The sequence below is a fragment of the Populus alba genome, chromosome 8, assembly GCF_005239225.2.
Source record: "Populus alba chromosome 8, ASM523922v2, whole genome shotgun sequence".
In the NCBI taxonomy this organism is placed as follows: domain Eukaryota; kingdom Viridiplantae; phylum Streptophyta; class Magnoliopsida; order Malpighiales; family Salicaceae; genus Populus; species Populus alba.
In genome coordinates, this window is record NC_133291.1 from 16,429,526 (window position 1) to 16,442,948 (window position 13,423).

The 13,423-nt window shown below is 33.3% G+C and overlaps 2 protein-coding genes across 5 annotated transcripts; both read left to right on the forward strand.

Moving 5' to 3' along the window:
- Positions 1-1,803: 1,803 nt before the first annotated feature.
- On the forward strand, positions 1,804-3,701 carry LOC118039457 (GDSL esterase/lipase At4g16230). The gene is made up of 5 exons (XM_035046161.2): positions 1,804-2,167; positions 2,294-2,424; positions 2,612-2,851; positions 2,941-3,193; positions 3,277-3,701. Exons 1-5 carry the CDS (start codon positions 1,900-1,902, stop codon positions 3,498-3,500), a joined length of 1,116 nt encoding a protein of 371 aa, XP_034902052.1. The 5' UTR covers positions 1,804-1,899; the 3' UTR covers positions 3,501-3,701.
- A 3,401-nt stretch (positions 3,702-7,102) lies between these two features.
- Positions 7,103-11,902, forward strand: LOC118039458 (uncharacterized). Of its 4 annotated transcripts, none has more exons than XM_073410787.1 (2): positions 7,103-8,423; positions 9,822-11,902. In XM_073410787.1, the coding sequence occupies exon 1, from the start codon at positions 7,265-7,267 to the stop codon at positions 8,414-8,416; it is 1,152 nt and encodes a 383-aa protein (XP_073266888.1). In that variant the 5' UTR covers positions 7,103-7,264; the 3' UTR covers positions 8,417-8,423; positions 9,822-11,902. The 4 variants fall into 4 exon arrangements, with proteins under 4 accessions (XP_073266888.1, XP_034902054.1, XP_073266887.1 ...); XM_035046163.2 differs by lacking the exon at positions 9,822-11,902 and adding an exon at positions 9,590-9,814 and having other exon boundaries at positions 7,104-8,423; XM_073410786.1 differs by lacking the exon at positions 9,822-11,902 and adding an exon at positions 9,217-9,582 and having other exon boundaries at positions 7,104-8,423.
- The last annotated feature ends 1,521 nt before the right edge of the window (positions 11,903-13,423 follow it).

Consider the following 13,423-nt stretch of genomic DNA (forward strand, 5'->3'; position numbering starts at 1 on the left):
TATTTAGGGACATTAAATTATTTTCTATGTATCAAGGTTATGCCCTGCAACCAGGGAATTATACTCTCATAGTAGTGATATTTTCTGGACATGCTCAAGCATATAAAAATGGTAGATGCAACGCCGATCAGCTCTCCAATGACAGATGCAGCGCTGATCAACTCTCCAATGGCTTCCTTTACCCATCTTTTTAATTTTGAAGGTGGTCTCCTCTTGAATCCGACTCTGTATAGAAGTGCTGTTGGCGCCCTTCAATATGTTTGCATCACACATCCAAATATCTTTTTTTTGTGTAAATAAACTCTCACAGTTCATGCACAAACCCACAAATCTTCATTGGCAGTCTGTCAAATGTTTATTCTGATATCTCAAGCAAACCATCCAACATGGGCTTCAATTTCATTAGTCTGCATCCACTAATCTTCAGGCATTCTCCAACGACGATTGGGCAGGGAGTTGTGATGATCGTTGTTCCACTGGGGGTTATTGCATTTTACTTGGCCAAAACTTAATCTTATGGAGTTGTCGCAAACAACAAACGGTTGCCTGCTTAAGCGCTGAAGTCGAATACAAATCACTAGCAAATGTTGCTGCATAATTATCTTGGCTCGTGTCCTTATGCTCTGAAACTGGCATTCACATGTCTCACCCCCTGATTATATGGTGTGATAAAATCGACGCCACCTACCTTTCTGCAAACCCAGTGTTTCATGCGCGAACTAGCATGTGAAAATTGACTTCCACTTCGTTCGTGATATGGTAGCCAAGAAACTTCTCTCCATCAAGTTCATCTTCAGCAAAGATCAACTTGCTAACATCTTCACCAAGCCACTCGCTTCCTCTCGGTTTGGTATTCTTCGTTCCAAGCTCAATGCTCTTCCCATACCATTGCGCTTAAAAAGGCGTATAAGAGACCTAGTCAAACCCAGCAACACAACTCTTAAACTCAGCTCATCCACTGCTACTAAAGGCAATAAGGATCAGGCTAGGACTTATTAAAGTATATCTCAACCTCACTAATTTATCTCATACTCTTGTATATTTAATTATCTCATACTATAAATACAAGACCTTAACTTGTGTTATGGTTAAGCAGCCAACATATTACATTCTATTATAATTCCAGGCTTGATTTATTTTTATAATAAGCTTTAGATATAGGCTCACACATCCTCTTTATAACTTACCAAATTGAGTTTCAAGCAGCTCACGAACACCTTCACTTGTTAGGTAAAAATAGGAGCCTGCCAAGTGGGCTGCATTTTTTCTCCCTTGAAGCCGAGAAAGTGAATGAATTGGGGACCTTTTGACTTCACTTAGTCAACGAACTAATAAATGAACCCTTCAAGAGTCGAGCAACTCAGCAGCTCATTTTCAGCGTTGGGTGGGGAATATTAGAGGAGTTGCCTGCCGAGTGGGCTGCTTTCAATTCAATATTTACTTCCTCAGGGTCAACCGAGTTAGAGGTCCCCAAGTGAGTTGGTTGGCAAACCAAACAGTAGAGGAATCCAATCTTTCCCTTAAAATTATTATTTGCAAACAAGTCCAAACACTCAAAGGTCAAATTATGTTTTGTCCTTAGCTATGATCAGATCCCAAACGAACAAAAATCGATACTTTTCTCTTAGTGATCGGACGTAAAAAGTTTGTCAGTATCGTCACTTGCCATCCGTTGCCTGCTGAAAACTCCTTTATTTTGCAATTCTTTCAAATAAGTTGTACATAAAACATATTTTAAATAAAATAAAAAATAAATTTTAGCATCCATTTTTATCACATAAATATATAACACATGCAGTCCCTTGCGTTTGATTAAAGAGGCAAAGCTCTGATCTTCCTTCTGCGTGTATTTTTGCCATTAATTAGTCTCCAGAAGTGCATTTCCTAGGAGCTGTGGTAATGAGAACCTCATCAAACAGACAAGCGATTCTTGGAATTGTATCCAAAGCCTATGCTGTCTGCACTTTGTTGAGTCTGATCAGTCTCAGCTCGGCAGAGGGTACTCCAGCATTATTCATTTTTGGAGATTCAGGAGTTGATGTTGGAAACAATCTTTACATCAACACTTTAGCAAAACCAGTGTTTCCCAATGGGATTGATTTCGGGAAACCATTTGGCACTCCCTCGGGAAGATATTCAAATGGTAGAATATCTGTCGACTTCATAGGTAAGTTTTGGTCTCCTTTTTCTTATGCTCTTTAAGTTCCTCGATGCTGTGTAGTTAAACACACAATAAAAACAAAGGAAAACGACAATGATTCTGAGTTCTAGCTTTCCATTTTTGTATCAACAGCACAAGAATTGGGCCTGAAAAACTTCCCACCTCCCTACTTGGCTCCGACCACTGTTGGAGACGTGCTTCTGAACGGTGTCAACTATGCTTCTTCAGGATCCGGGATTTTGAATGAGACTGGGAGTTTTTTCGTTAGTATTTCTCTTAGACGTGGAATACATTTGGCTTTGCAGAAACTGAATTTCAAATTTTATTTTCAAGCATGAATATTGGAAGTAAACATGGAAACGGTTCTAGAAATGATAGGCTTAGATCAAACAATTGCGAAGGTTTTCGGAAGAAAAAACTGACGAAATCTGCATGTGATTTAATTTACAGGGAGGTGTCATTAGCCTTGAGAATCAAATCAGGTATTTCAACAGAACAAGACAAGACATCATATCGAATATTGGGATCCGAGATGCTAAGAAGTTGCTTGCTGGGGCTATCTACATTGTGGCAACTGGTGGGAATGATGTTGGTCAATCAATCCCACGAAGAAACAGTTCTAGTGATGGTCTTGCATCCCTGGACTTGCGTCTCGATACAATCCTTTCAGCATTACGATCACAGCTTATAGTAAGATCATCACAGTGTGTCTAATTACGTACTTCACTTATATATAGTTGGTGACTAAGGATTTTTTTCTTTTTCTTTCTTGTCTACAGAAACTGTACAAGCTGGGTGCTAGAAAGTTGGTGGTGGTGAATTCTCCCCCCGGTGGGTGCCTCCCTTTTGCGAGAGACGTGCTTTCCAAGCCAGATGGCTGTGTTCCTCTTGAAAATCAGATAGATCAGATGTATAACCCCAAACTTAAGAGCATGCTAGAGGAGCTTACCAAAACTCTGACAGGATCACAATTTGTTAACGCAGACAGTTATGCTATACAAGAAGATATCATTCAAAACTACATACAATATGGTGCGCAATCAGTATCTTTGATCACGCAAGCTTTGTTTTTCTGCATTTCCCTCTGATTCCTCGTACATTTTGTTTCTGAACAGGTTTTCAGGATGTCAGAAACGCATGCTGCTATGTTGTGGGAGCCCATGGGGGCATTGTCCCATGCGCAACTATTTCCCAGGTTTGCCGGGATAGAACAAGTTATGTTTTCTGGGATCCGTTCCATCTGACTGAGACAGCAAACTCCATCGTGGCAAAGCACATGTTGGACGGTGACTTGAAGTACATGCAACCAATGAACATTCGGAAACTCTCAAGTACTTAGCATGTCCTTACAGAAGATACTGCGAAAATTCGGAGAAAAAGTATCCCTCAATATTTTTCAAGAAGGCATAATGCTATTCATGCCCTTCTATCTTTTATCAATCTTATTGAGAGAAATGTCCGTCGATCTATCTTATGAACTGAGTAATGACAGAATCATCCATGGCCAAAACTAGTAAAGCTGTTCCGTTAAGTGACCCAGATTTCTCTTTGTTCTTGTTTAAATTGCTTTAGCTTAAACTTTAATTGTTCAGCGAGTTGTTCAGGTTCAATCGGTGGTTCATCATTAACTGTGCGTTAACTCTTTAGCAATCTTTAACAGCGTTAAAAAAATGTTCAAGTGATGGGGTTCTGGACACACTCCCTGCATAGTGCAGAGGAATTTGTTACCGTTATACTTTAAGCTTTTTTACCGCTTTTTTGGAATCTTTTAAATTAATTTCAATTCAAAGATTTTAATGAAATTTTATATTCAAAATACTCTCCAGTATTAAGAATTGAATTTCAAATGAAATTTATTGTTTAAAAATTATTACAAAACTAAATTAGAGGAACCCTTTGATTTACAATTTCAAAAAAAAAATATTAATATTAAAAATAACTTTTCCAAAATACTCATCCAGTTTTTTTTTAATAATGACCTTTAAAGAAATAAATGAAGGTAATGAGAATAATATAGAAAACAAAAATGAATTGAATTTTATCTCAAAACATGTAAATCCAACTTATTTATTAATTGAATTAAAATTAAACACTAAAATTGAATTCAATTAGACTAAAGATAAGATGAGACTGATACAAAAAATAAAAAATAAAAACAACAAGACAAATTACTTAAAAACTAAAACATGTGGGGTAAATATTATGTAGCCTGTTCACCCCATCACAAAACATTATAGATGGCTTTGTTTATTTTTTGGACATTTATTTTGATCCTTAAAGTTTTATTTTAGGCGATTTAATCCTAAATAAAGGCCAATCAATTTGAATTTTTTAGGCAAGGGCGGAATTGGAAGAATAGGGATTAAAATTAAAAAGGCGTCAAACATGGGTGGCGTGCTAGAAGTTTTGGGAAAAACACACTTTCATCCTGTAACTTTAAAAATAACACAAATTATATTATTTTGGTATCTTAATTTTTTTTCAAATTCAATTTTAGTATAAAAAGTTCATTTTTGTTATTTTTCAATCCCTGGTTGAGAGAGAAAAGAGATAGGTCACCAGATTTCAGCGGTAGAGAGATAGAAATATCGTTGACTTCGATTTAGGTCATCAAAACAGTCGATGTTTGTGTCAAATGGTTTCATTTAATTATGAGAGTTCATTTTATGTGTTTTTTACCTTTAAAGTTAATGAAAAAATAGATCCAAGCTCAATTTGATTTTAGCTTTTGGTTAATTTTGGTTTTTTGGTGTTTTTTTTAGGCTACGAATAGGTTTATCACAACTCTTAAGGTGTTTTGAGTCAAAAAGAGATTGAAAACGAGTTTTGAAGTAAAAAAAACATAAACCCTGTTTAGAAAGTCTCTTTTAAATGATTTTTTTTTTGAAGAATTTTTTTTATTCATCTATAATTTTTTTTTATCTTTTGTATAGATGAACTTTATTTTTAAAAATAAAAAAATTTATTTTCAGATAACATTCCTAATATATATATATCCTTGCATAGTGGTTTTTTTTTATTCAATCAATTTAATTTGTATCTCTATTTGTATTATTACTTGAATAAAAAATAATATATAACCCACGATAAAGCACAAGTCAAGTATCTAGCGGTTAACAAGAGGATAAGGTTTTTTGCAACAATAACAAATATTAAAAAAATTAAATATTTTTTTATTAATTTCTAGAACAAAATTTAGTTAAAAAGTAAATGTTAGATAGTTATGTATGATTTATAATAATTTTCTATATTCTCAAAAATAAATTAAAAAAAATATGAAAAACATCATGTTGAATGATTAATGGATGAACCTTTACTCGTTTCCATACCAAATTCAAATAAAATTAGATATAATATTTTTTATATTCTCTCTAACTTTGGTTAAATCAATTAAAAATCAATCAATTCCACTTATCATTCCCTTCACCAACATTAATTTTGATTAAATGGTTTTAAAAAAATTATAAAAGAAATTAAAAAGAGCATACATTTTATTATGCATAAATTATTGTTCATCCTCTTAAATTTTTACTGTGAATTGGAATAGTAAATTATTTTCTCTTTGCTATTTTGATTTTCAAACTTTTTTTCTCTTGATTTGATGATTAAGTGATCAAATTAATAACCAAATTAAAGGGCAATTGCTTATAATTTGATAGAAAATGATAAAAGTATAAGATAGGGGATCAAACTAAAAAACATGGAGAAACTTGATGGTCATTTTGAAATTGATTCAAAACATTAATTTAGTCTTCTTACTTCATAACTAGTTTTGTCCTTTTGGTTTTTCAAAAATTCTCTTTAGATCTAAAACCCCATTTCTCTTATTTTTCAATCATTGATTTGAGGTTGTAGAGAGAAAATCATTGGATTCTAGTTGTAAAGAGAAAAACCATTGATTAACATCAATTTTGACCATCCAAATAGTTGATTTTGATATTAATAGGTTTCATTCCATGACGGTACTTGCACTAAGGTGTTATTTCATTTTGAAATTGCATGAGATAATAGATCTAACATCGGAAAGTTTTTGGGTTTCAAGTTGATTTTTGTTTTGGGACCTTTTTTGGGGAAAGAACTTGTTTACTTAAGTCTCTAAAAGATTTTTTTTTACGAGTGTTTTTGGGTAAAAAAAAGGTTTAAAATAATTTTTTAGGTGTGAAACATATCTAGCATGATTTTTTAGTGACCCTCTAGTTACTGACATTTAGGCTAAACAAGTAATACGTCATCTACCTTAAAAGGCAATGTCTCGCCTACTTAATCATTAATTTTTTAAAAAATAGAGTGGATACCTTTCAGAAGTTCTTTTTTTTTTAAAAAAAAATTTATCAAAGCCCAAGCGCGTGAGCCTAGGTTGATAAACCTGTGTGCCTTGGCTTTTCTTATTAAGGCTCAAAACCGCATGCTTGAGTTGTTTTTTTAGGTACTTTTATTTTTTTATTTTTTATTTTTGATTTTTTTAAATTTTAATTTTTTTATTAAGTTATAATAATCTTAGATAAACATTCTATCATTTTGTTGGTACTTGATTTTGTAAAGTCTATTTTTATTCTTATTTTTTTTTTAATTATCTAAGTTATTTTCTAATTCATCAAGTTTAATTAATTATATCACATTAGACTAATAAATTTATTTTTTTCTACTAAAAAAATATATCAATTTCCTAACCCTTTTTTTACATTAAAAAATAATAATATTACTTGCAATATAACCAACCAAATTGAATAAAAGAATGATTTTGTCTTGAGTGTACCAAGCCCAAAAGAAAATTAACCAGGGTTTCAGAATATGAATGAAGTTGTGTTCCAAAAAATATTTGAAAAAAATATTAATATATATATATATATATATTTAAAATTTTTTTTTAATGTTAATATATTAAAAAAAAAAAAACAAAAAAAAACAATTTAAAATTACAACAAAAATCTTAAAAATTTTCAAAAAGGACCGATAAATAGGCATTATTTTAAATCCAAACTCCAGGTACCAACTAGGGTTCAAGAATTGGCAGTACCAGATTTCGGGCTTTGATTGGATATCATCTGCAGGGAAGAGGGTACGTAGCTTTACATTACTACTTTCTCAGAACCTCCTTTCTCAATGCTTGAATTCCTCTCTAGAATCATAACTTGTTCTGTTAGAACTTCAATGATAGATAAAGCTTGCATTTTTGAGACGACTTCATTACTATCATCATCTCTCAGATGCATATCATCAAACACTACAAATCACCACGCATTTACTGTGTCTTATCTCATAAATTCTTGTGGGTTGTCTCCAAAATCTGCATTAGCAGCTTCCAAAGATGTGCATTTTGATGACCCACATAAACCTGATGTTGTCCTTAGCTTTTTCAAGAACCACGGCTTTTCAAAAGCCCAAATCTTTAACATTATCAAAGGATACCCTGGAGTGCTCTTGACCAATCCTGACAAAACGCTTTTGCCCAAACTTGAGTTTTTGCAATCTAAAGGTGTTTCAAGCCCTGACATTGCCAAGATCATATCATCACATCCTTGGACTTTGCAGCGGAGGTACTGCTTTGTCCCTATTTTTTATTTCTTTAAACACTTGGTTCAATCCGATGATACAACCATTAAAGTATTCAAGCGCTATCCCGGTCTATTTGGACTTGATCTTGCAATTGTGACATCTATGCTCAATATTTTGCGAGATAATGGAGTGCCTGAAAGTAATATTCCTATGTTAGCTCGTTGCTATCCCTTAACTATGATGTTGACCCTGGAGAAATTTAAGAAGCTTGTGGAGGAATTGAAGGCAATGGGCTTTGATACTTCCACGAGTCGGTTTATTTTGGCGATGAATGTTCTGTGCTTGATGAGTAGAGTCAAGTGGGAAAGGAAACTTGATGCGTACAGAGACTGGGGTTTGTCTCATGAAGAGATTCTTGCAGCATTCAGAAAGTATCCATATTTTATGACAGCATCGGAATATAAGATTATGGAAGTGATGTGTCTTTTTGTCAACAAATTGGGCTGGGAGCCTTCATTTATTGCTAAACACCCATCTCTTATGTTATACAGTGTGGAGAAGACGCTCATTCCAAGGGCTTCAGTTTTGGAGATTCTAGTTTCCAGAGGCTTGATTGAGAAGAGTTTTAGAAGCTATGCATTCTTCCAGAGTCCAGAAAATAAGTTCCTGCAAAATGTCATAAGCAGCTATGCTGAATCCACTGAGCTGTTGCAGTTGTACAGGGAGAAACAGAGTCTTTCAAGATGCAAAGGCATTTGATGATAAGGTAGTGGCTATAAGGTCTAGCTTGTACTTTCGTATATCAGTCACTTTACATTTTCTTTTCTCGTGTACTTGATTTGGTTGTTTTAGTTCCGCGTGTACTATTGGAATTGATGAGAAGGATAGATTAAGTTGTGAAAGTTACAGTGTCATATTTTGCTTTTAGGATTGCTAGTTCCAATAGCATCAATTCAATTTGATTCAACATTCAGCAGATTTTTATTTTCTTGCTAGCTATTGTTACTTGTACCAAAAATCTGCAAGTTAGTAATTCAGGCTAAGTGCATGCCTTGTATATTTTCCTTTGCAACAAATAGAAAGATTGTTTCAAGTAAAAAAGGATGAGCTAAAATAAACAAACAGAAATTTTCTGTGGAATCTGGGGATTTAATGATATGTTTCGGGGAAACATATTTTATAGGATTGCTTGGCCAGGCAAGGTAAGAGAATGGCTTCATGCTGCAATCCTTGTTGTTTTCTTTTCGTAAGTACAAGCAGCAGGATGGGTATTGTGACATGCTATTGTTGACTGTTCATGTTGCAATAAATGAGGCTTCTGTTCTTGCTTCTCTAATTATTCTTAAAGCTTGTGATAATGACGGTCAGCAGTCCTTGTTGAGGTTTAGTGACAAATTAAAAAGAAGCTTTTACTGTAATCCCTTTCTCTCTCTCTCTCTCTCTCTTTTAATGCAACTCTCTATGTTTTCTGTTTTCTCTCCTCATTCACATCAAATTCAATTAATCTCTGAGTTAAGGTTGGGACAAAGTTAAGGTTTGTTATTCTCATTTCAGTGCAGAAGATACCCTGCCATTCTTCAGACTCCTTTGAGTGTGGGTGGTGTGATAGACAGCTATGTGTGGAATTTTAGTAGAAATGGTATTTACACTGTTAGGTCAGGGTATGGGGGTGCAGAACATTTGTTAACTACTTCTAATGGGCAAACATCTGCCGGTAAATCTAGCCATTCTGATTCTGCTAATCATATTTGGAAGGCGATTTGGAGGTTTTAGGAAAGACAATTCTGCATTTTATGTGTTTGTGTTGTTAAGGAATAAGGATGTCATTCCTGTTCACTTCAATTTATGCAAGAGGCATGTTCAAGCTGATAAAATCTTCTCCTTTTGCCCCCAGCATGATGAAACAGTAATCCACCTTTTACTTCTTGTCAGCTAGCTAGCTCACGGTCTGGTATTGCCCTCCAATTCTAACAGTCTTTAGTTATGCTGCAAATCGAATGTTGTGATGAGGATCGTCTGATGATGATAGCTTGCTGATTAAAATCTTTTTTGACTGGAGACCACATCATTCCATGCTTGGTTTATTCATTTCCTTTCAATTTGTTCATATCTGCTAAAACCTTCAAGACAAACTGACAGCTTTATGTTTACTTGGTTAATTTAGTTTGCAGTGAAGTACCAGATTCACTACATAACTGTATTGAACAATCTCCGTAAGGAAGGTGAGTTTTATTCTGTCACTGCTTCAAGTTCAGTTTCCTAATGTTTGGATTCATCTGTAGAAGTATAGGGTGTTATGTTAGAATTACAAGAGCTTCAACAACTCATGAAAAGCTTTATTTTCTTCATGAAAACCCATCCATTTTTAACAACACAAATGCTGATGACTGTCATTTACAGTCTCATACATCATCGTAAGCACTTGTGGATTCTCTATAAAATCTGCTTTAGCAGTTTCCGAACTAGTTCATTTTGAAACCCACATAAACCCGGCTCTGATCTCTCCTTTCCTGAAGCCCAGATTTTGAACCTCGTGAGTAAACATCCTCAATTACCTCTGTACAATCCTGATAAAACCCTTTTGCCCAAGCTTGAGTTTTTGTACTCTAAAATGTTTGAAGCCATGATGTTGCCAAAGTTTAATCCTACCTTGTGATTTTCAGATGCAGTTTAGAAAACCAATGAGTCCCTGCGTTTTATTTCTTTCAAAACTTGTTCCAATCTAATGACATTACCATGGAAGCATTCAAATGAGACGCACATCTTCTCGAATTGAATCTTGCAATTGGTGAACAGATGCTCAGGATTTTGCAAGATAATAGAGTGCCTGAAAAGAATAAAGTTAGGTTTATTCGTCGCTTCTCTATGGCGATGGTGTCCAATTTATAAAAATTATGCACCATGTAGGGGAAGTGAAGGAAAAAGGGTTCAATCTTGAAGTCCAAATGGGAAAAGAACCTTTTAATATGCATAGGAAGTGGCATGTCTCATTATAGCGATCAAGGTCCTTAAGTCCATCAGCTGATCCAAACGGGAAAATAACCTTAGTAAATATAGGAAGTGAGATTTGTCAGGTGCCAGAGGTTTTCGCAGCATTTAGAAAGCTTTCATCGCTTATCCTACTCTATGAGAAGAAGATTATAGAGGAATTGTTCAGGAATCTGACTAGTGATGTTCTGATTATTGTTTATTGGAGGCTAAGTACACTAACATAATATTTAACGTGGTTAGACAACATCTACATCCACGGGCGAAGAGCCAATATTATTAGAGATAGATAGAGAAAGGGTTACAACACACATAGAGAAGGAGAATCACTTTACTCAAATTCAACTTCCATTACTCTTACACACTGTTGCACATGGCAGCAGGGTTGTTGCCCTTGGCAGCCACTCTTCTTCCTCTCTTCACACTCTCTCTCTCTCTCATTTTGCTTTCAAATAATATCTCTATTTATAGGCGTGAATGGTAAAGTAACTTAGCCATAATTTATGGCACAAATGGTGACAGCACATGGGGTTGTATTATTTTTGTCAATGGTTGGTGTAATTATCATTGCAGCCTTTTAACAATGGCAACCCTATAGGCTGTAAAAGTTGTTGCTCATTAATGGTAATATCCCGACAAGAATGAACTTTTTTGTTTGCACATTAAGCTGTTAATCTTCCTTTATTGCCCAATATCCGTATCTTGTTGGACTTGGCTTGTAGCAGAGACTACTTCCAAGAGCTCAGGTTTTGGCCAAGAAAAATTATAGATTCACTTCACTTTTCATATTTTCTTAAAAACAATTACAAGAGTTGGTGAATTCGTTATGATAAAGGTCTTGAGAGATTTCTACATTCACATGCTTCCTGTTCTGAATCTTGATTGAAGCTTGAATGTTGATTTGATTGAAATGCAGCACTTCTAAAACATTTTTAATCTTTTTTAAATCAGAATTGCTATGTATTCTCCTTTGTTCTTAATTAACTTGATGATACTGAGTTCTTCTGGAGCATAGCTTTAGTTCTTAGTCTGCTAATACCATGTAATTATTGTTAAAAAATCAATAGCCTCTCTACTTGCATGATTTTTTCAAGCATGAGCTAGATATTGTCGTCCTTTCTAAAGGATGCCTCCACGACAGAAAATACACTGAGATGGTTGCTTTCTTTATTTCAAACAAAACATTCTTTTATATATATATATATATATATATATATATATATATATATATATAAAATCTCCAGATTTTAATTTGAAATTTTCATACAAGTTAATTCAATGCACGTATCTTATGCTAAGCATCTACATATTAATTATAAGTATCCTTTATACCTTAACTTATGAGCATAATTGTTTCCTTTCATAAAAAAAAAGAACATAATATGTAATCTTTACGGCTCTAATGAATGTCTAGTATTTAAAAGAGCATCTATCGATCATGAATATTTTAAGAACAATGATTTGATGCAATATGAATCCTATAATTATAATAACTTTATAATTTTTTTTACAAAGTATTTTTATTTTATAAATTTTATTTTTATTCTAGATTTATTAATATAATATTATATGAATATTAAAAATAAATTAATTTTTTTTAATAATAAATATTTATTTATATGAGTATAATAATACTATGTGTCTATTGCTATGGTTGATGCTGCTTCCATGTTGCTGCATATTCTTGTGACATATGCTAGGGATGATGCAGAATCACTATTCGTTTGTCGTGGTCCATTATGACAGGTTTAGCATTTATTGGCTTCCGTACAAGACAATAAGCTTAAAACTCATTGGCTTCCATAAAAAAAAAATAGCAAGCTTGTCTTTTATTAGTTTCCATCAAGGATGACAAATCTTGTTTTTCATTTTTCATTTTTCATTTATCCTTTTCTTTACACCACAGTATTTATCTTTTAGAACAATTCCAATTCAATTAATAACATATTTATTTCCTCAATCAAAGTTGACCACTAGTTAATAGAACTCAATTAATAACATATAATTTTATACTGCTCTGTAATTATTATTTTGTCCAATTAATATATATATTTAAATTAATTTAAAAGCTTTTCAGTGATTTCTTAAAATTTTAGTTCGGGGTTTTACAGTTTCCTCTACAAATTATTGGTGCAGTTTTAGTGACCAGACAAGAATCACTATGCCAAGCCAACAATTTTTTCTGAGCAGACTCCTTTCCAATGCCATCTTTACTTTTCACATTTCTATCATCTATATACTAGATCAACATTGTCTGATTGGTTCTTAATTTGATTAATTTTTTGTTGTTGCAGGCCCTGGATTTTTAGTGCTATTTGTTGAAACTTTAAACTTGCCATAGATAGTGCTGGGAAGCTTGAAGTTTCCTGATTTTTCAGTTTTCAAATAAATAAACCAACCTCGACCGAATTGAACTGGGTCAGTTTAAATCAGTTTTTGGTTCAATTCATGTCAAATTTTTAAAAAATTTAAAAACTTGGTTTAGTTGAATTTTTTGATTTAATTCAAACCAAACCAGGTTTTGAACACCTCTAATTTCGAGCTATTTGTTTGAAGCTACAATTTATTCTGTTATTTTGGGATAAAGGCATATTCTAAACCCCTGCTAGACAATTCACTTTAAAAATTGATCCCAAAACAGGTTTATATCATTAAGGTCAATTAATAGGTTACCAAGACAACTTGGATCAACTGTTTTTTATTAAAATAGTGTCAGTTTGTTCTTTTTAATATATATATATATATATATATATATATATATATATATATATATATATA